The sequence below is a fragment of the Falco peregrinus genome, chromosome 7 (genome assembly GCF_023634155.1).
Source record: "Falco peregrinus isolate bFalPer1 chromosome 7, bFalPer1.pri, whole genome shotgun sequence".
Classification (NCBI taxonomy): domain Eukaryota; kingdom Metazoa; phylum Chordata; class Aves; order Falconiformes; family Falconidae; genus Falco; species Falco peregrinus.
Genome location: NC_073727.1, coordinates 5,175,308 through 5,198,796, shown reverse-complemented (window position 1 = coordinate 5,198,796; position 23,489 = coordinate 5,175,308). Strand labels below are relative to the sequence as shown.

Here is a 23,489-nt window from a genome sequence, read left to right as displayed (position 1 = left end):
CTGAAGCAGAAAACCTGCTTTCTTCTTTTTAAGGAGATGTTCAATTCACAATTTATTTAAATATAAATTGCAAGCATAAAGTATTAGAGTTCTTAAACATCACTGTTCAGTTGGTTTCAAATTAACCGCACTGTATTTCTGCCTTCCACAGAGCATCACGGTGAACTTCAGCCCGTCTGTTCCTTAAATTGAACTGAAGTCTTTTAAGTCCACTAAGCTCCTGCGCTACCCCGTAGCTGGCAGAGTCCTGTGTGCCTGTCCTGGCGCTGCTTCTTCCGCGGCACGGACTGAGGGGGCCAGCACGGGCTCTGAGCCCCTCCGCTCCCCCCAGCTATACATCACCCACAGGAGTGTGAAACGGCAGGGCAGGAGGACATGGTCCCCCATCGTTTCTACTGCTGTAGCTTGGTTGATTTACTCTTGTCATAACCCCCACTAGGAGATGCTTTGCGCGGATCCTTGGGTTTAGGTTACATGCATAGTAATGGTTAATAACGGAGTGCCTACCTAATGGCGACTGCCCGTCCTTGAGGGCCAGTAATGATGGTGTGCCTGCTGGTGGAGGAAGCTCGATTTAGCCCGTTGTGCAGGTGGGGAGGGTGAAACGGACTGCATCACTGGCTCACAATCCTACAGCACCCGAGGCACAGCCGCTGGGAGGGGTCCCAGCTCCCCAGGCTCAGCCCCATTCCCAGACCACAAGCGTGCCAGTCTCCTTGGGTGATATATCTAGCTCAGGTGTTTTAAAATCTGTTTTGGTCCGCCTAGCTCATTGTGCCACAGTCACTATGCAGTCTGAATCCCTATACATGTTTCTCCACACTGAAGTTTGCCTGTATCTTGCCTGTTTGTTGGGTTTTTGCTATAGTCACAGCTCTGTGGCATGTAGTGGATGTGTTTTTCGCACAGCCAGGATATAACTGTCTTCTCAATTAACATACATAAATCAGGAGTAATCTGGAAGAGTTACACTGGTGTGAAACTTGCCTGGAAGAATACTCTAGGCTCTACAAATTACCAGATGAGCTCAAATAATTTAGTGTTACTACTTGTGTTCAATTTCCATCACACTCATGCATTCATCTTTATTTTTGCTAGCCCATAATTTTTGCTGAAGACTTTCACACAGATTTGTGCGTGCTGCTGAATTCGGGCCAGGGACTGTACTTCCCAGGACAAGCATTTTTATTCTGCCTACAGCAAAAAGAATAACTTTAGACAGCTTGCAGTGTAGGCACCTACATCTCAGGTAATCATTTCAGATGCCTGTGGTGGTATTGGGAAAGCAAGAAGCGTTTGCGGTGTGCAACGCATCTTATCTGGAAGGCAGGTCTATAAAACAGACCCCATGAATAAGTGCTGGAAGTGCCTGTTTCTCTCTGTTGTCTACAGAGGGGTCAGACAACTGGCTCGGATGGAGACAGCTCCTGCAGGCTGGTCTAAATGGAGGTGAGAGGAATTACCAAGGTGCACAGACGTCACGTCAGCTGCAAACAAGCTAGCTCCAGAGTAAGAAGTGGTCCAGCTATCGGGATACCCCCATGCTATCAATATGATATTTCTCTGCCCTAACACACAAACATGGTCATTTCCAACCAAAATGCTTCTGCGATTCTACGTAGATGCAGTGCTTAGGGATATGGTTTAGTGGTGGACTTGGCAGTGTTAGGTTAAAGGTTGGACTCGGTCTTAAGGGTCTTTTCCAACCTAAGTGATTCTATGATTCTATGAACCATTAAGTCCCAAAACAAAAATCCTACAGGAAATACAGAGGTCCACAGGAAATGCACAGGGTCATGGCAATAGCAGTATTTTTCTTAAGAAATTTCTGTATTTGCCAGAGTGGAGGAGCCAAATGGTCACAAAATGTATGTATAGACAACTCCTGGGACTTCTGAGTTGAGCTCTTTTTTTATAGCGGTTCATTCAGTTTATCTGATGCTGGTAAATTTTTAGGATTTCAGTTAAATTGGTCTTTTACTTCAGGGAAAGATAAACCTTCCATCACTATAGCTGTTGGGAGTTAGGAGGATTTGCAGTATTACTTCAGTAAGAAGTAACAGGAATTAATCTGATTTTGTGTGAACAGGTTTAAATCAGGACCCAAGCCAGTGATATTAAAATGTAACAAAACTGGTGTAGCTGAAGTTAAAACTGAATGCCCATACAGTTTGAGGCAAGAAAGAACTCTTAGGCTGCCTGTATGAAGGGTTGTTAAATTTCACGCATTATCCATTCTCCAAAACCCAAAGAAACGTAGCCCCCGGGTTATTCAGTTAACTCTCCTTTGCACACGGGGATCAAGGATCTGGAAGACTTGAATTCATAGCAGCCAGAAATACACATAAACTTCTGGGGGAAGACCTTTTTAAAGCAGAGCAAGTATTTTATTTCAAATAGTTGAAGAATACTTTTTATTTTGGTTTTCAACAGATTAGTCTAATGCTCTTGATATTGGCATCTGTTTAAAAATGTGGGGCACGGTAGAAAAAGCCAAAGGCATCCAAGGTGGAAAACAGATCAAGGCTGCTATTGCCCTTTGTTTTCTTGCTCTTCTGGGACTTGCAGTGTTGTACTCCCTCCCTTCCTTGCTAATTCAGCTAGTGCCTCCCTTCTGAGCTACCAGGAGACCTAGAGCTGGAATAAACATTCCAACATTCCAACCTTGCCCAGTTCATGTGGACTGACCAAGGGTGTTGACTGCCTTTGTCCTTAGTAGAAATCAGCTCTGCTTTGGGTTTAGTAGAATGCTTTGGCAAAATATTAGAAGTGGCTTTTTTAGTTAGAGGTTAGGTTTCATAAACAGCTTAACTGAGCAGTTAAGAGAAACCGTTCACACCCAAGCTGTATTTTTCCTTTTTCCCCTCAACTATATTGCATAACACTGAAATCATGTTCACAGATTCATGGCCTTTCCACCATCTAACCACAACTTGTTTTCTCAGGTTAAAATACAAAGAGTCAAATCACCAGCTGGACTCACAGATATCACAAAAAATACCGAATAATTCCCATTAATCTCTGGCCTCATTCCGTTTTCTTCAAAGGAGTTGTGTTCCAAATGAAATTTCCCAGATTTTACCTCTCAAAGCAGCTGACTTATTTCCATGTGGGATGATCTTAGGCCAGCATGAAATGAGATCTGCATGCAAAGAGCTCCGGTCTCCATGAGGCCAACTGGGACTGCAGCCACCTTTGACTTCCAGGGTTCTGACCTCCTTGCAGGGTGCCCCTGCCATGCCAGCAGCAGGCGTGCTCTCCCCCTCTGCTGGGGTGACACTTCGTGGTCCCTGGCGTGCCAACCCAAAGTGGGTTTGGTACAAGTGCTGTACAATTAAGGAGCACCGATGTAGAAGTTCTGCCTGGCTGGAAGTCAGTCTGCTGTAGGCCGCAGCCTGCGCCGCATGGCTGGAGCTGTTGGAGAGGGGACGTTTGCCCTGTGAAGTTCAGGAACTCGTCTGTTTGGTGGATTCACGGGGAGAACCAAAGCCAGACTGATCGTAGTCACTTTTACTTACTCTAAATTGCTTACCAACTGGGCTAAGGATGCAGCATAACCTCATTAAACCCATGAAGATGTATTTTTGTCTTAGGAATAACGCTTTATTATGTAGCCGTTTAATGAGTTGTGAGCTAACATGTTTTAACAAATCTTTCATCGCTTATTACATTCCACTCCCTCGATGATAATTTCAAAACCTGATTGTTAAAACAGGGCTCTTTTCACGACTCGTTGATGATGACACTTAGAACTGAACACTTCATCTTTTCACGTTTGGATTAGAATTGGAAAGGTGTAAATTATGGATCTGGCTTTTATGTGTTTTTATCGATCAGATTGCTTCGTAGAAACCACAACAGTTCTGATAGCTTAGCAGTCTAGATTACCTTTCAGTTTTCTTAATTGGGCCACTGGGGTACAGTTAATATTCAATTTATACTGAGAGTAAGACAAGGTGGTGTAACGCTTCATCATTGTACATGCATAACATCGATGCTTAAACACCATGGAAGTGCCTTGTAAGTCTCAATACACAAGCTGCTTGTTGAAATAGACGGAGATGAGTTCTGGCTTTGTTCACTGTGTATTTTAGGCCAAATTCTGCCTATAATAATTCCTGTGTCTTCACTGACTTCCACCGAGATGCTACAGCAAGCGTGATATGGTCGAGTGTAACTGGAAAATTCATTCAACATACCAGTCCAGAGCATCCAACAGACTAATCAAATGTGATCATCTTTTTGTGTGTTTGCTGACAGGTCAAAGTCATGGTACGCATCTCTTCCACGCTTGCCAGAGACACATCTGAGTCCAGCTCTTTCTTAAAAGTTGACCCCCGTAAGAAGCAAATCACACTGTACGACCCATTGGCTTGTGGAGGTCAGAATGCTTTCCAGAAAAGGGGCAACCAGGTTCCACCCAAGATGTTTGCTTTCGATGCGGTTTTCCCCCAGGATGCGTCACAGGTAGGCGACGTGTGATCAGAACAGTTATCTAGACAACAGCAGGCACCAGAGCCAAATTAGTTTGTGCTGCAACGATGGTACTTCCAGTGCAGTTAGAGCAGGGCTCAATTTGGCCCACCGATGTCATCAATAACGATACCGGCTTATTAAATCATATTTTGGTAATGGTGTGTTTTCTTTATTCTTTAAATAACTGCACTTAAAATTATACGTGCAGGGTATGTGCTAAATGGTACCTAGTGGGCAAATCCTCAATATCAACAAGTTATTGTATATTGTAAGACCTTATTATCTGGTGTATACAGTAATCTGATCAGAACTGCAGTTATCCAATGCAGTCCTCTATTCATTAAAAACTCAAGGATTATTTATTCAGTATTCTATTGTACAGTTTACAGTAGGAGCATGGGGATTTTAACCCACGAACCGTTAATCATGTGTAAATATTCAGATTTCTTATTTTATTAGATTTCTTTGGTTTGATAAACTATGTTACCCAAACGTCACGAGGAGGACAGAAGAAGAGTAAAGTAACATTGCAAAGTATAATTAGAAAACTGTGCTGTAAGACTGTTTCTGCACAGTTAACTAGACAGAGGTAGGACACAGGGCCAGCTAAAGCACCCTCATATGATTGTACCATTAGAGCAGTCCCTGACCTAATTCTGGTCCCTGCAGCAAGCACCTCCCATTCTAATGCCAGGATGCCTGTGAACAGTCCCTTTCTTGGCCCATTTTATTTACAATTATAGAGACAGTCAAGAAACGCCTATGAACGAGGTGAATTTACATGATTTAGTACCAAATGCGAAGCGCTTTACATTCACCTGAACTGCTAATTCTAATTTCGTTTCACCCATTGTTGATGGGCAGACGCACTGCAGACCATTCAGCCTGCTGGAACTTTAAATCTAAGAATGCCCAGGTTAAATCTGTGTGTTGTACTTCTTAGACTACTGCTACAGCCTTCAGGATAGAGCCTACTGCTGCAAAAACCTCAGACAGCTCATAATAACATAGAGAAATTAAGAAATGTCACCTAGCTAATTCCAAAGTGGCTGTGTGTTCCCCTTACATTCCTTACCCATCTGCTAGTAGAATTGAACTCAGGGGAGTTCAATATTTGGGGAATAATTGGGGAAATAATAGAGCCTGTAAAAATTCTTAGTATTGGTTGTTTTTTCTCTTTTTTTTTAAGTCCCCTAAATAGGCAATTCTAACAAACCATCTGCATCCCCTTACAGTGTGTGTATTTTGCTTAACTCCACAAAGGATGTTGATGCTTCAGCAAATGAAACTTACTTGACACAGAACAAAAGTCCTGCTTTGTGTGCTTACACAAGTAACGCCATTCCCAGCAACAGCATAGGGCACATGAATGAGACAAGCAAGATTAAACTATTTGATATTTCAACATGCTAGCTGGGACACTGATGATCTTACAACCATTTTCCAGTAAAAATACTCTGTTGATTTTCCTTATTATTGTTAATGGGTTTATTTTCTTTCTTTTTTTTCCTTCTTTTTTTTCTGTTTTTGTTTGTTTGTTTGTTTGTTTTTGTTTTGTTTTGTTTTTTCTTTGTTTTTTAATACCTGTTACAGGCTGAAGTATGTGCTGGGACTGTGGCTGAGGTGATCCAGTCTGTGGTCAATGGGGCAGATGGCTGTGTGTTCTGCTTTGGCCATGCCAAGCTTGGTTGGTATTGTTAAATTTCCTTACTCAAGCAGCAAAGTGAATATTTTTAACCCAAGACTGCTAGTTCATTAGATTAGGGAAAAGAAATTTTCATTTGTCTGTGCATAGTAATTGTATTTGAAAGTGGTACACTGTGCATGACCTTGTACTACACCTTCACCTTCTGCTTACACATCTATTCACTTTGCATATTGTCTTAAATGTTGGGCAGCATGCTCTTTGAAACAGAAGTTATCTTTGAGTTGTTGCTTCATTCTGTCCCCTGAGTACTATAGCAATTTTTAGCACTGTCTTCAATTGTTAATGAATGATCCAACAGTGAATTGCTAATGAATGATCTGACAGTGATCTGCAGTTTTACAAATGTGCTTGGTGTTGGAGACTCTTTGCCAAAATACCACTTCTATCAGGCTGTGTAAAGGCTGGAAACAACCACTCAAGTACTTGACGTTTGTGATGGCACAATTCAAGTGCTGTGACTGGGCACTTGCAATGTTTGATTTATATTCTATTCCCTAATTAGACAATTCCATCATTACAAACCTCTTCCTATTCTGTCTCAAACAAATCCTGTTCTAATGATTTACTGAATGTTACCAGTGGGTCAAAGCTCGCACTTTGCAAACGCATCAACAGCATTTCAGGTATTTGTGGAAAGACAATAAAAAGAAGAATCATCATCATTAACACACCATTCTTTTGAAATAAGTGGATTTCAAGAGTAGTCATGGGTTTTGTTCATGCTTATCTACTAGTATTTTGAAAATACTGTATCTGTAATTAAGAGCATTGTATTGTGTGTGTACAATGATCCCTGTTCTTTACCATCTCAAAGAAGCATTACATATATCATTTAAAAGAATAAATCAGTTTTTCAGATGATAAAGAAATCAAGCTGTAATCAGGCCATGATTATCCCAAATTATAGGCAACAAAGACTGGAGAGTCCCGAGTGCTGTAATGCCACCAGCTCGGGTACAATGAAGGGAGCAGGGCCACTGGTCCAACTTACCACAAAGCCCCTCTGGGCCAGCCAGGAGTGACACTTGGATATTGAACCCCCTGTGACCTGCCAAACAGGGGATGGTAAATAAGAAGGAGAAGAAAGCCGCCAGGTAAGTGTCTCACAAGTGCACGGTGCCCTTTAGAGAGGTGGCCCAGCTGGGGCTCTGCTGGAGCAGGAGCTTCGGTGCCTGCACTGCCCTGTGCCACCAGCCACAGGCACACCCGGACCTCGCCACAGGCACGTGCATAGACATACTTTCCTCACTCATCTTTTTCCACAGAGATTCAACGTGAGGAAGTCAACAAGGTAAAGAATCCATAAGTATTTGCCTGAAACGGTGTATACCTTTATCATTTGGCTTATAAATTTAGGAGCTTTAGAAAAGTTGTCTAAAAGTGTTATACGTCGTGACACCTAAAGCGGTATCAGATAGTACTGTGTGTCTGTTCATAATCAGCAAACGTTTTAGAGGAGAGACAAGCCAGAGCTATAATTGCAAAGTCAAATGATAGCAAACCAGGGGCAAGTTTTGACCCAGGAGAAACATTTCTTGTTGTGGACACACTTCTGCACTAAAAGAGCACATGCAGCTGTTGGGGTTTTTCTGGATGAAGTTATATCTGTATGATCCTGGGAGCAGTTTCCAGCAATCCCAACCGAAGCGTAATAGACTGTTTGAAGTAAAATGCTATTCAAAGAACACTAAACGCACAGTAGGGATTTTTAGAGACCATGGCAGTCCTGCCCTGCTCAATTCCCCCCGCCACCCACCCACGGCAGGGGCTACAGTGTTGTGTGGTTGGGACCTGAAGCACCCTGCCTGGGGGATGGGAGATGTCAGGGGAATGCACGAGGAAATGATTTTTGAAAACAGCTCAAGATTTCATCTGCATGTTCCATGTCCTATTTGTCTGCCTGCCTATCTTTCTCCCTTGCTGACTGTCCTTATTGTAATGAAGAAGTCGCTTTCATGAGGCTGTGCAAGATAATCTCTCTTGGCAGAAGGCTGTGAAGGTCCTGGGAGTGATGTTGTTATCTCTTCTCCATCCCCCCATTCCTGACAGGAAAGTCATACACCATGATCGGGAAGGATGATTCCATGCAAAACCTCGGCATAATCCCTTGTGCCATCTCCTGGCTCTTCAAGTTGATTAACGAACGCAAAGAGAAGACGGGAGCCCGCTTCTCGGTCCGAATTTCTGCGGTGGAAGTATGGGGGAAGGAAGAAAATCTGAGAGACCTGTTGTCAGAAGTGGCCACAGGCAGCCTGCAAGATGGCCAGTCCCCAGGTGTCTACCTTTGTGAAGACCCCATTTGTGGCATGCAGGTGAATCCAAGGTTCATTTTACACTGAAACAAGCAATGTGATTTTTTTTTTTTTTTTTTTCTGTTAAGATGGTTCAAATTCAAGAACTACCCAGAGTATAAAGTTCATAGACTTGAAAGTGTTTACTATAAAACATGCAAGAACTTGATGACCTGCAGCTGCAGGGCCATCTGCTCTCCTGGCCTAAATATTTGTACCTCTGGTATAACTGATATTGAGCAGGGGCTTGTGTTTGCAATAAAATACGAAAACATTCAGTGCAAACTAAAATTCACCTCATTCTTAAAAAAAAAAAAAAAAAGGAAAAAGTGTGATCTCTTTTTTGTAAAACAACAAGCTAAAATATTTACAGTACTGCACAAATAGCTGAAGGCCATTAATATGGCTGTTTATCTCTTTATAAACTACATTATTTATAACCTTTTCATTAGCAATGTTGTAGGAAGCATTAATTGCTACTTATTAATTGCTGCCAAGAAATAAATTTGTGAGCTGGGCAAGCCAAGAATAACTCAAACTCTTCTCAGGTTTGGAGGTTTAGCAGGAATGAGTAAGTGGCTGGTGTATTTCCTGGGTAACCACTAGAAAGTCTCAGCAGCCCTATTTTTTCCCCCCTCTTGGTTTGAGGGGAAAAGAACTTATTCTTTCATTTTGCTGTCTCTGAAGGAGTAAATCTGCGGTTTGCGTGAGTAGATGAAGAGGGAGCAAACCAGCAGGATGGAGCTTGAATCCATTCTTTCAACCTTAAAAGCAAAGGCTGCTTCGGGAGAACCTGCAGGACACTGGCTGTCCAAGGCTGGGGAATGGAGGAAGCAGGGAACAGACCTACAGGGTCACGTACCCTATTTCCAGCTCCAAGCGTCTAGAAATCATGATTCACATCCACAAAAGTAATGAATCATGAGATTTTAAATAGCAAGTAATAAATTTTGTGGTTTATCTCTTTGTGGTTTATGGCTTTTAGACATACTTAGGTCATATTTTCCATTCTTTTCCATTCTACCCAGGGACTACAAAGTTATGTCTTGATTAAAAATAACAATTAAGGTTCTCGTTCTCCTTTGACTCCTGGCTTTAGTGCTGTATGAAAAACATGAGTATCACGAGATCTCACCCTCTGGTATCTAGAATGGGTGCAGTCTAGTGAATAAAAGGTGGGAGACTTGAGTCTTCACAGTTCCCATTGGGGTGATAGAAGGGCCAGTTAAGATCTGAATTAGCATATGTAGATTACATCCGTTACATAACCGTGTAACCACTGGCCTCTCCTTCAACTATTCTTTACTAAGGTATTTAAGCACAGCAACAACAATAATAATAAATATCCCATTTGTGTTGCTTATTTTCATTTAGATACAGAACAGCTATATGCAAAATTATTTTAGATCGGTGGAGAAAAGGTAGCTCCATGAGACACCTGTGTATCTCTGCAGTGTAAGATACTGCATCGATTTGCAAGAAAAGAAGCCTTTTATGTGTGTTCACAAGACATAGTGATATTCTGGAGTCCTGTGTCCTACACCTGAATTCTCAAAATGCTCAGATGAAGGGAAGATATTATATTGTAGCCACACAGATACGCAAAATCAGCAGTGTGTGTAGTAAATGAATAATCACCATATGTCATACTGTCTGTCATTGGGCCTTTCCAAGTATGCACATTTTCTTGTTGCTTACATTAGTGAGATCAGCCCACAGACTGGCCTGCCTTCTGCTTGCCTGGTTAACCCCTTCCTGCTCCTCTCCCTCTTTCTAGAGAGAGCTTAGCCTTCAGCTGTGTCACCCCCTCCCATGCACAGTGTTGCCTTTATCCCTCCTCAGGCTGATCAATGGTCAGGAAGAGAAGACAGGAGGACTGTCTTCTTTAGGAGAACCTGACTTCTAGCTGTATTACACAGTAGGGGAACAAACCCTGCAGATGGGAGCTTGTCCCTGTTTTTACACCAGGCAAAACAAGCCTATCCTATGGGCTGCAGGCCATCTCTGCATACTACCAGAACTGATGCCATAAGATCGCACAGTCACATGTCCCTTCCACTGAAAAACTAATCTTGGGTGACACGAAACATGCATGCATTCCTAACATTGCGGGGGGGGGGGGGGGCGGGGGGGGGGGCGGGGGGCGGGTAATAATGCCTGCCCTCCTATGCTGTCTATCACTTGAGACAGATAAGAGGAGGCTGGTGACTGGGGTTGAGGTCCAGCAAATGTGACTGTATGTGCATTACCTGCCTTGTTCCCTTTAATGGATTGCCCTGGCTTGTCAGCAGATGCATAAGCTTGTGGTATGAAGGGGCAAAAAAGAGGCTTCTCTTCTGTGCTGCTCCCCACATGCTGTGGGGCTTCAGTCTTGTTATTTATCTGTGGACTGCTCCCTTTTAACACTTTCTGAAGGGTAATGCACAGTCCTGCCCCTGCCCGTCTCCACCAGCTGTTGATTCTGGGATTGGTGTTTCTCACACAATTTTTTTCCCCCCACTTCTGATTATCAGAAGGACATAGTGATTGCCAGAACCAGCAATGCAGGGGGAAAAAAGGCAGTAAAAATAATGAAAATAATGAATAAGTAATAAGCATAAATGGCTTAAAATTCTGGGAAAGCGAAGGAAGAAATTTATGCACCTGTCCGGCCCGTGGAACGGTTCCCAGTTTGCTGGGGTTTATGTGTAGCAGCTTCAACCAGAGATACCCCAAGAGAGAACACTCAAAAGCCAGGATTCCATCATGGGGCTCCTGGAGGACATGCTGGTGTCAGGAGGGTCTCATTCCATGGGCACCTCCTCCTTCCTGGTGCCCTCAGATCCAGCGTGCCCACAGCGTGCGCTGACTAAGGGAGGTTGTCTGGTGGTGTTGCTTGTGTGGGAGCTTCTCGGTCATTTCTCCCTTGTCTTAACTGCAGCTTCAGAACCAGAGTGAGCTCCGTGCCCCTACAGCAGAGAAGGCTGCCTTCTTCCTGGATGCTGCCATCGCCTCACGCCGCAGCAGCCAGCGGGACTGCGATGAGGAGGACCACCGCAACTCCCACATGCTCTTCACCCTGCACATCTACCAGTACCGCATGGAGAAGAGCGGCAAAGGAGGAAGTAAGCTGTCCCCTTGCTCCCTTCTGTCCCCTCCAAACCTGACTCAAATGGGCTTTAAACAATATTCTTTAGCCATGAAAATTAGCAGGTTTCTGCATTCAGCACAGGGTGGAGTCATTCATACCAGGCTCTTCACCTGCCTGGTGAAGACCCACCAACAGCCATCAAAGGCCACTGGGGATTATCACCATCACTTCTCAGTTTAATTGCTGTTGTGGAGATACTAACAGTTAGTCCTCAGCACTGTCTGGGCCTCTCTATGTAAAAAAAAAAAAAAAAGATAATTTCCAACTGGCTTTTAACATTATCTTTACCGACAGTGTTGAGGTCATGGAGTAAAATATTGTGGTGATGGGAATTCCTAGCCACCCTCACGTTAGCTGCTCCTCCGGCATCTAAATAGGGCAGTGTGTGTGTGGAAGCTGATGCTGGCAATCCATAAACTGTACCTTTTCATGGAGATACAAAATATTTTAGTTGCCAGCCCAGCTACACATGTACAAAGGACTCTCGTGGTTCTTTGTAAAGGCTCTGGGCTTTTCAGGTTGCCTTGCTCCCTCTCTTTGCCACAGGTGTTTTCTCTGGCTTGTGTCATTCCTTCCATCTCTCAATTGTAAATGAGGAAAAGATGCTTCCATTCCTACTTATATGTTTTTATATTTTTCAAAGGTTTCATTTGACTTGCACTATTTCTATTTTTTTATTGTATTTATCTTCTGTTCCAAGTCTCCTGGATTGTTTATAACCAGAGATAGAAGTTTGTTTGCTTTTTACTAAGTTCCAGTGATAACAGATTTGTATAATATAAGCACCCCCACCGAAAAAGAAAACTTTCACATTAAAATTCTTTTTTTTTTAATAATCATTTTTTACAGGGGAAAAAATGTTTGTTTGAAAGACACCAGAGACCTCTGCTTCTTTAAATTTGTGGACTTAAGCAATTCTGCAGAAACAGCATATGTTTCAGGTCCTGTCTCTGCATAGGTTATTTGTAATAAGGAATAGATTGCAAGCTATGATGTGCAGTGGGTGAACACCACTGCAGTATTAATGTCTAATGTTCAAATGCAGAAAATTTACATTGTCTGTAGCTACAAGAGAGAAAACCAGAAAGTTGCTCTAAATGGAAATGCAGTTTGCATGTGTTTAAGTAATAACGCCTGTGGAACTGGCAGGCAGAAATCTCAATTAACTGAAGGTTTCTTAATTAACCACTCTGCGGTGGAAAGGAAGACTGAATGCTCAGACAGACTGCTTCATAGGAATAAAGATGGCTGATTTTGAGGGAATTATTAATCCTCCATGCTTTTTACTGCATGCATGTACATGTATGCACAGTCCTTTTCTACTGTTTTCAAACACAATTAATCAAAGGGAAAATTTATTTTCCTGTGGCTATAATGACTCATTTTCAAAAAATGAGACATAATCCTGTTGGATTATAATATGGCATGCTTTACGCACTGCCTTTAGTTATATCTTTGTCTTGTGGCCACACCACCTCCTGTCTTCAAGTTCCCATATCTGAGTGGCCTCACAAGCCAGGCAGGGTCAGATCTCACTGATAATTGAATGAGGGGGGAATTCCAGCTGCTCCGAAAGGGCGCCTAGTGATTACCACTGGCTCCTGCTGTAATGAAGGACTTTTCAGAAAAAAAAACCCACAAAAAACCCCCACGTGAAGATAGTAGAGATACATAGATTCCAGTAACAGGATTAAAAAAGGAGAGGGGAAAAAAAACCCCAAAAAAAACCCCCAAAGAAACAGCTTCTAAAGCACAAGAGATTAAAGGGTTGGCCAACGTTATGATTTTAGTATAAAATGACTTAGAATAACGCATTGGTATTGTACTTACCTCCTTGTTAGATTCATTACCAGGAATGTCATGAAGCAGGCTCAGCACCACTGAAATAAATGGCATTGTGGCAGAGCTGGCACCATCATTTTTCACCTGTCAGCTCTCCGAAGCCTCTGTGGCCACAGACAAAACCAAGTGTCAGGGTGTTCCACTTCTTTTCTCTATAGCTGCCAGGCACATTAGTGGAGAACTTGCCTAATAACTTCATTTTCAGATCAAGCAAGTAGATCTGCCATCCTAAACATGTCTGTCTTTGACTTGTAAACTAAATAAGAAGAAAAAATCCGGTTATTTCTCTTAATTCTAGATTTTCTCAGCCTCTGTAATTGGAATGTCTTTGGAAACAATATGACTGTGATTTTGAAGGGCAGTGATTTTTTCAATTTTCTTTCATTTCCCCAATGTCCGGTAATCTTAGCAACAGAAATATTTATTGTACATAATTCAGTCAAGTCACCTGCAGTCATTTTCAGTAGCCGCTAAACACATTTTGTTTTTCAAAGGAAATCACTGGGGGATACTAAAAAAAAGGTAGTGTCAGCTTTCTGAGTGTAGCAGTCTTAGAGGACTCAGGGACTCCACAGTCTAATTGCTTTAAGGACTTTTAGCATTGAGGCAAAAGTGCTCCACGAATGTTGCAGAGTGAAAGGGCAGCTGCCTGGATGGGTCCCAGGGCAGCCTGACCTTCCGCAGTGAGTGCGGGAGCCCGTCGTGCCTCTGGATGCTTCCCCATGAGAAGTGTCCCACCTCTTCCCACCACTCGGAGCACGGTGCTGAAACTTCCACGGACACCTTTCATGGGTTGTCGTGTAATCTGTGTTTTGAATGCCTAGCCACCAACATTAATTTTAATCAGATGTCAATCCTTCACTTCTGTTTCGTGATACTCAGCATGACTTAACCAATGTCACAGTATAATTTAATACATGGAAATCCTCTGTTGCCTAATACCTGATGTAGCTGAAGAACCGACAGGACTTGAAAGAAGCCCAAGTTATTGTATTTTAAGAATTGTTGACAGAGATGCTGGCTACATTTTTGGAATATTATTCTCAAATCCCATAGCAGAAACCACTTTCAGAAAAAGTCTTCTCTATTTGTTCTTTTCTTTTCTTTCTTTTTTCTTTTTTTTTTTTTCTCTCTGCTTTTCTTTGTTTTTCTTTGCTTCTCTTTGCTTTTCTTTTCTTCTTTTCTTTCTCTTTGTTTCTTTTGTCTTTTATCATAAAAAATCTACTTGTTTTATTGTTGTTCATTTTAATTAGCTATCACCTACAATTACAGCATTGTATATAACACATTGTACAGAAAGGATGGATATTTTTACAGAATGTTTAGCATCATGCAAGATGCCAGGCAGTAAGACTAACCAGTGAGCCCTGTGTTTTGCAGTGCTTGCAAAATGAAATCCCTCTCTCATTTTTTTCAGTGTAAGTTAACATGTTTTAGGTTACAGCTAATAGTGACGTGTATCTTTAGGAGCCATATATTTTCTATGTTTTATATGCATTTTTCATAGTAGACTTTCTGTGAGCAAATCTGCAAAATGATATGATTGTGTATCACCTGTTTATATGCAGAAGTTTTACCAAGTGTCTTCTTCACATCTCTGTGTAAGCTTGTTTCCTTCTTCCTCCTATGGCACCTACACACCTGTGTACCATGGCATGGTACCACAGCTACTGAATGCAGGGTCATTGAAAAAACATACTTCCAGTTGATAAGACATTTCCAAATTAAATGTATCTGGAAAATAGTTTTCTAAGGTCCCCATCGTGCAGTTTCTCCCATCACCATCTTTCCTTGTGAACTGATCTTCCCCCACTGCTCATACATTTCTTTACCAGATGCATAAGCTGAGGTCCTGTGTCAAAATGACTGTGAATATATTTGCATAGAGGTAAACTCTGATGTGAAAGTATTTCCACTCCTGTTTGAGTTATGTGTGTGTCCTCAAATAGTGCTCTGAACTATTGAGTTAAGATCGTAGAACTAAAACTGCCTTTTCCTACAGATTGCTTCTAAATTAACTCTCGAGAATAGGGAGGAGTGGTCAAGAGCAGACGCAGAAAAACCCAGCTAGGGAATTGTCTTGAGGGATTAGAGAACTAGAAGCACTTCTGTAAAGCCTATAGAATCCCTGTCCTGGGTTCACAAGCATAGCTTTTGAAGAGATCAAATGTCAGCTCATCTTGATTTTTCAACTTTAGCACCTTTTCACATTAAAGGTAGTGTGTTGATACAGAGAAAACAAGGAAAAACACGGGGATCCACTGACAGTTTTACAGGAACAATTTTCAGAGCAGGGCAGTGTGTTGACAGTCCGTTACCCATGGCATGGCAAACCTTCTCTTAGCCCAAATGCAAATGTAGAAGTATATCGATTTAAACCAAAGCTGAAAGTCCCGCTGATGCCACAGATTCTTCTGACGATCAAGATGGGAAAGATAAGAGAGGCTACCACAGGGCCAATGTTCACCAAGCAGCAATTCCCAGCCTGGAGTTTTCTGGGCAGAGGAAGAGAAATGACAGAGACAAAACAGAGCCAACTCAGGTACAGGCTAACAGAGCTGTATTAAAAAAAAAAGGGGGGGGGGGGGGGGGGAAACACCCAAAACAACAAAACCCCACAATGATCACTCACAAAGTGAAATCTGCGGGAGCTGGTGAGTACTGAAAGCCTCAGCAATTTGTAAGCTAGTCTGGAGTGGACAGTGATGTGCAGCAATCAAAGCTGACAGCGAGTTAACAGAACCCCCACCGTCTGTTGCTGCTGACACAAATTAGGAGAAGTTTCTGGGCTGTGTTCCTCTTTGCAGGTGGTGGCCAGGCTTCTGCCTTGCTGAGAGGCTGCTGCTGGAGTCCCACGCTAACTGTTCGCTTTGTTTGTGGCAGTGTCGGGAGGTCGCAGCCGCTTGCACCTGATTGACCTGGGGAGCTGCGTGAAAGTGCTCAGCAAAAACCGGGAGGGCAGCCCTGCCCTCTGCCTCTCCTTGTCAGCACTGGGCAACGTCATCCTCGCTCTAGTCAACGGAAGCAAGCACATCCCATACAAGTAAGTGGTGTTCTGTGTCACACCTAGCGAGAGATGCTTGCTAGCAGTTGGTTTGCCTGGGTTTGAGGCAGGCTCCAGGTAAGCAGCAGTGGTGCAGCCCTCCTGAGGTACAGCAAAACCTGCCTGAGGTTCAGCACCACCTGATGCTGAACACAGCTGCACTGTGTCTGATATTCAGGTCTCACAGGAAGAAACCTGCTAGAATAGGACCTAGGTGTCTTAAAGATCTTCAGGCTCAAAGTTCAGCACATTAGGATTTTGTTCTCTAGGACTGTTCAAAGATATTTTGAATGTTTCAAAGCATCTGAGAGCCGGTTCCGTATTTGCTTTGCAAGCATTGTTGCCATAATGCAGCCCTATACAGAAAATCATTTTGCTGGCCATTGTTTGGAATTCAGTTTCTTGAAGACACATGTTGCAATGAGCATGCATGCTTGTCATGAGATCCCCTCTGTGATCCGAGGTTATTTTACATTTTATTGTGGTATGGTTGGAATCTCAGTGTCAGCCTTTCACTTGCAAAAAAGTATGAGGCATTATTTCCCATGCTAGACAACAGGTGGCCTTGGCTACTGCAGGTGACTTCGGGAAAAGGAGAGGAGTTGCTCACCTGGTGGGTATGTTTTGTACTCACGTCTCTTTGGCATCATCTCACTCCGTTTGTGCAGGTCTGAAAGCAAGCTTGGATTCATTACCCAGCCCATTTAGTCATACAGGCTTCCTACTGAGAAGTTTCAGATGTGGTGGATGGTGCTGGTTTTCTCTAGCCTAAAGCCTGGGGAGTAGCAACTAGCATCACAGGGGCAGCTTACAGGAGCATCTTGTAATTGAACTGCTAATGAATGTCACCATTGGTGAAGGACATGTACATGAGATCTGGAGTTAGGAACAACGGGATGACAGGAAAACCGAACCAAGTCATTCACAGAGCCTGTTTCAGTCCATACATTTTACCCTTCTTATCATTTTAAGGGCTGTAAACATGCTTGTTTTCTCATATTCATTCAAGATTGCAAGGTACTGACAAGTTTTCTTCTATGGTTTTCATATTTTCATTTTGGAAAATAAAAAAGAATTGAGATTGGCTATAATTTAATTTTTCTTCTAACATTTATTTTCCAAAATTATTTGGCAGTCTGGCTTAAAACCGGCTTTCTGGAAACATTTCTGTTCCTGGAGCTCACTCAGACTGAAATTCAGTTAAGGGGCAACCAAATTTGTACGTAGAAATGTTCATCAGCTGTTTGTTGGACTGTGCACCTAGTCACAGTGTGAAAATAGCTTGAACTCTGCACTGCACAAAGCGTAGCTCAAACTCTGCTTATCAAACTCTGTCTTCCTTCCTGCTGGATGTTATGGATTGAAGGGAAGGCCAGCTGTTGGAATAGAAAAAATGATGTTAATGATGCTCCCTAGGTTAGAAGTAAACATACAAGGGATAGTTACCAAAGACAACAGCTGTCCTTCCTGGCAGTGGCTGACTGGGAGAAAATCGTCTTGTCTTCAAGACAAGGTCTTCAAGACCAAATTTGTCTTCTACTTGCTGCTTCCCAGTCTCTGCTGGGATTCCTGTCTGTTGCACTCCGAGCTTACACAGCCAGGGGGGCTGGCGTACTCGCCCATCACTGTCTGTGCTGCTGAAAGCCAATAAAAGCTCTCTTATGGCCAGCATCTCCTCTTGAGTTCACTCCTATAAGAGAAGATATTATAAATCATAAATATAGAGAAGTGGTCAGTCATCTATAAATCACAGCCAACCTCTCTGTTTCTAAGGAGGACTTTTAAAATGTAATTTGAAAAACATACTGGCATACTTAGGAGCAAGTTTTGTTCACATCTTGCCAAGAAGAGTCCAGAAAGCATTTTTTCCCTAAAGTGATCTATTCACGAGCAACGGAAATAAGAGTCTTGGTGGCTGGGTGAGCGCAAATGCTACTTGCTCAGTGACCCAGCGGTGCAGGCGTGTGCTGCTCCTCGGTGCAGAAGGGAGGCAGGCGGGGGTATGTGTGTGTGCTGCATTGTGGAAGCTGAGCATCCTATAGACTGGTGCGATACATGTTCGGTGGCACCTCCTCTTCAGAGCAGCGGCTAGCCTATATAGCTGATATCACTTCCCTTTCTTTAAGGGTGTTGTTGTTGATTATTAAGGATAAAATTAAAATTTTAATAACTGCCTTTTTTGAATGGGACTGAAGGAAAACAACAGAAGTGTTTTCTTATGTGACAGCATTGCACGTTGCGTGGGTGGTCTCAGCAAATTTCCGTAGAGCAGCAGACAAAATGGAGCATCTTTTCTTTATCCGAGCTGTTGAACAGCCATTAAGTATCTTATGGCAGCCTGTCAGTTGGCACTGTATCGCTTCCCGGGAGCCTGGGAGCTCACCATTTCATAGACATCAGGTTTTCTCTTACTGCAGAAACGCAGTTCTCTAAACGCTGAGAGGCTGCAGGTCTTAAACTCCCTTCAGTGCAGTATCCAGCTTCATCTCCGCAGGTAGTAGTTGTAGGGAAAAGCTTGTTCAGATTCATAGCTGGTACCAGATGCTACTGGATTGCCTTCTGTGGGCTGTGTGTTTATGCCAGGGAGGAATTTGCCTCTCTGCCTGCAGTTTCTATGAAAAACACATGCTGCTGTTCAGTGCATTTTGCAATTTTTTTTCTTACCCATAAGGCTAAGCCTTGGAAGCCATTAAATTAGAATCTTGCTCCCCTGGGGACACCCTTCCTCCCCCAACACACACACACACACACATGTAACAGAGATTAACATTAGCTTTAGCAGGGACTTGGCTGCTAAAGTTGTAAGAAAGTAATGTAGAAATTCTCAGACATCAAACAGTACGGGCTGATATGCTTCAGGATCTTGTTGGGCATTCAAGTTACATTCCACAGGGGTCTGAAAAATGGGCAAGATCCCCCATAAAGGGCAACCACATGCAGTGAGTGAGTGGCCAGGCTGTGATTTCTTGTTTGTCTCTTCCGCATATGTACTTATAATCTGTCTCTAATATCTCAGTATCTCTTTGTCACTATCAATGTCCAGACCTATGCGGTACCTTCCTAAGCACATCATTCTGTTGTGGTGTGAACCAGTGTGTTCGTCTAGCTCAGTATGTTATGTAAAAATAGAATTTTTAATTTGACTTCAATACGTTGCCATTTAATGTCACCAGTTTCTTTTGCTCTTGAGTTACGAGCAAACCCCTCAAAAGACTGGGCAAGAATTATTTTCTGTGGAGCCCTGTCAAATGTCCTCATAAAAGTTGGAAAGGGGCACGTGCAAGGCCGAGGAAGAGCAAAGGAGTTTGCTCCTGCTACAGGCGCAGGGCTTTGCTGAGCTGCAGGAATTGTTAGTGCCATTTTATTTTTTTAACACCATTTCAGCTTTACATTAGTGCTGCATTATTTGCCTCTGATTTCCAAGATGAATGTGTTTTAAACCCTCAAATGAACACCCATTTACACAAACTCCAGATACTGGTTTATATAGCTCACTATTCAAAAATTACTCCAGTTGCTAAGCAACAGGGGTGGTGATAATTCATGGTAATGCTGTTTTGGAAATAATCATTTTTATACATTTTAATGACTATGAGAATGTAAGAAAACTGTTTAGAAAAGTGCAAGGCTGTATGAATTTCTCTTTCCGAAATTGTTGCTTGTTTTATTTAATAGGCTTCTCTCTTAATGTGCGCTCCCAATGTGCTAGCGTTTCTGGAAGCATCCTATATTTTGAACTACATGCTTATGCTTATCCAAGGAGGGAGTCTTGTCTGTAAAATAGATGGGCAGGAGTCAAAAGCATGAGTTTTATTCTTGGCGCTTCTGCTTCTCTGTCGTACGGTTGCAGTTTGTCCCAGGTCTTACATGCTGGTATTGTTTGGGGTTTTTTTTAATCCTATCTGTAGAAAGTAAATGATATTAAGTGACTGGTGCAAGGTTGCACAGGAGGCTTAGTGGCAGAGCCACCATGTTTTAAGATCTAATCTGGTGCTTAAACCATGGGCTAATCCATTCGTTCTTTCTGCATGACCTTTGGAAAATAATTTATTTCTGTATTTATTTATTTATTCCATTTATAAAACTGAACTAGAAAAAATCAAAGTAGGAATTTGTAAAGGGCATTGCGAGTTGGCAAAAAGCACTACTTACATTTTAACTGTTGGTAGGACTCTGTTGACTTATTTTCTTATATTTTTTAGAGTTAAGGACTCACATAGTTGGTCCTAATGAAATAAAAATTCTGGTTTTCGTTGGTCAAGGGTAGACTAATACTGCTTTTAAGCGAAGAGGAGAAAATAATTATGGATTATAGTACGGTGGTATAAAAGATGAGTTTAAAGAATATGCTGTATATCAGATATTTTCTTTAAATTGCTAGTTAATCATTGGAGTAAAATGACAATAAGGTTTGGATGGATCCAGTAATTCAGATTCTTTTCTTGGTTAAATGGGTGTATCTGTCTGCAGTTGTTCCATCTATGTGAAAAAAATTGCGTGAAGAGATCTGGGAACCCAGGTTCGTTTATACATCTTGCCTTTGCATTTATAGCATGAATGAGGTTATTTTTCTCAGAAGAAATGTCAGTGGAAACTTTTCAGGAAGAAGTAAGGAAAGCTAAAACCCAGTTCACAATACAATTCTTGTACAACAACTAGTATTAGTACTGAGAATTTTATCCTTATTTATGAGCCTGAACTAAGTCTTAGTTTTGTGGGATTCACACAACTGCGTCTGCTTACTAGGCCTAGGAATTTAATGCCAAAATTGAACTATGTGCCCAATGAGCCATCTGTTTAATGGTTACTTCATCAGTGCCTAAGCCTAAAGTGATTTATGGTTTTTAACTGAGAAATTTCAATCAGTTTTGCTTTCCACTGCTCCATCTACTAGTCTTCTGATCCTTGCTTTTGCTTCTTCTCAATGAGAACATGGTACAAAGACCACAGAGAGCCTCAGCAAATATGTGGTGCTGCCTTTGGAACCTCTAATCTTTCTGTGTTAATTTAGCATTGAATATATTAGAAAAGGGTGAAGAAATTTTTGCTCTTCTACTTGTGGAAATGTGAGAGCAGAAGGAGGAGAAATATTGAAAATGAGGACAGATGAAACAGAATTACAGGACTGGAAAATGGCCCAAAATGAATGGGAGACATCCGAGATAACATGGAGAGGAGACAACAATCCACAGAGAAGAACTGGGAAGCAAAAGAGAAAAAGAAATGAGCCCATTCAAAAAGAGGAATAAGCCTAAGAAACACCCCTGAATGTTCCAGTTGTAGAGGAGTGTTCAATGGAGACTTTGTTGAATGTGAAATAGTTCCTAATTAGCTATCAAAAACATGAGCTGTTCAGAAACAAAAGACTTTTTCCATGTTGTTGGCAGCCAGGTCACATGGACCAGAGCCTTGGCTAGCAGAAGCTGAAGCCACTGGAGCGATGCCATATGATACCAGCTGAGGACCTGGCCTTAGGCACTTGCTCTTTGACACTAGCCAGAGTGCTCTGGCAACGTGGAAGAGCGATGCGGTTGCCAGCAAGAGCACTGAAACACCATCAGCGTGGCTATAAAGAGGACTTGGAGCATCTGGCAATCACTTACACCTATGAGGTTTTTCTGTAGATGACAGTTTTACTAGGTTGGATTTCTGACAATTTTTTTCTTGATTCCAGGGAACTACATAAAATAGATGGAATCAGGGATGCACAGTCTGTGAATGTAAGAAAGCTTCTTGCATGTTATTAGTTTAATCTGCAACTCAGGAGCATGAGGATAACAGATTTTGCATGCTCCAGCAATCGCTGTTGTAGTGTTCGTCAACAATGCACTTTATTGTAGGACAGTTTGCACAGCTGATAGTGCAGATTTGAGCTTTATCTGCACATGTCTTACAGTACTGTGTTTCATCAAGTTAATGAGAGATAGTAGACAAAATCCTCAAGGAAAGCTCCGGTGGAGCTGCCATTCCCCAGCTTTGGGTTTTCAACTCAGCCCTGCCAGGCTGGTAATGTGATAATAATTGGAGCAGAGATGTCTGCAATGCACGTGTAGTGAGTGTGGGTGAGTAGGTTGAATTCTTGAGCCCGATCCCCTGTCACACCAGCATTGCAACAGACTTTAGCCAACATGGCTCCATTCTGTACAAGTGTTGAAGTGGGAAGGATCAGGCCTCACGATGCTCTTTGAACCTCTCAATGAATTACCGCTCTACAGATACTGTAACAAGCAAATAATGATGGACCGCAAAATGAAATGAGAAGGGAAGTGCTTGTGGTTTAGAGTCAGATTTAATAGCAATTACTAATTGCATTTAAATAGTCTTTCCTATCAGTGGCAGATAGCTGCATCGGGGAAGGACATGACGTTGGTCCCGGGCCAGCACAGACGTGACTGGTAATGAACAGCAATCCAGTAGTGTGCAGTTATTGCTGAAATATAACTTGAGTAAGACCCAAATAGGCCATCGTGGTCATTTCATATAAAAATGAATCTGTACTTAATTCATTAAAATGCCATTTTGAACCTTCAGTCAGGGTATCCAGCAGTTTATTCTCACCTGTTCCACCACTGGTTCAGGCTCAATTGAACATTAATACATTTTCTCCTATGGAAATGTGGTGATAATTCATTTCATGTATAATTGAACAATTTTTAAATAGTCATATTCTTGGAATAACTAGCTCTTGTGCAGTGCAGCAAATTATCAGAAAGCATGTAGTAATGTTTATTAGCCTTACTCCGCGGTATTGGTTCTCTCTGGTTTCTTGAACAGCTGCATACGGATATGATCTGTGAAATTAACTTTTGTTTCCCTACTGATCCTTCTTTCCCTGCACAAACCCAGTATGACTCAGGGCAAGAGAGCAGAGACATCCCGCTGCCGACACCCAAAGAAAATAGCTGTTCCTTCCATCCTGCCAGGACTGTAGCCCCTTGTTCGGAGCTGGGCATCTCATTGCTACAAAGAGGTTACGGGCTGCAGAGAATTTTAAAGAGA

At 42.3% G+C, this 23,489-nt stretch overlaps 1 protein-coding gene across 1 annotated transcript in view; it reads left to right on the top strand.

Moving 5' to 3' along the window:
- The first annotated feature begins 4,266 nt into the window (after positions 1 to 4,266).
- KIF26B (kinesin family member 26B) overlaps positions 4,267 to 23,489 on the top strand; it is a 66,416-nt gene continuing 47,193 nt past the window's right edge. Inside the window, 5 exon segments of the mRNA XM_027779854.2 lie at positions 4,267 to 4,467; positions 6,070 to 6,163; positions 8,234 to 8,496; positions 11,396 to 11,579; positions 16,331 to 16,490. Coding sequence (XP_027635655.2) covers positions 4,270 to 4,467; positions 6,070 to 6,163; positions 8,234 to 8,496; positions 11,396 to 11,579; positions 16,331 to 16,490 — 899 coding nt within the window. The 5' untranslated portion in view covers positions 4,267 to 4,269.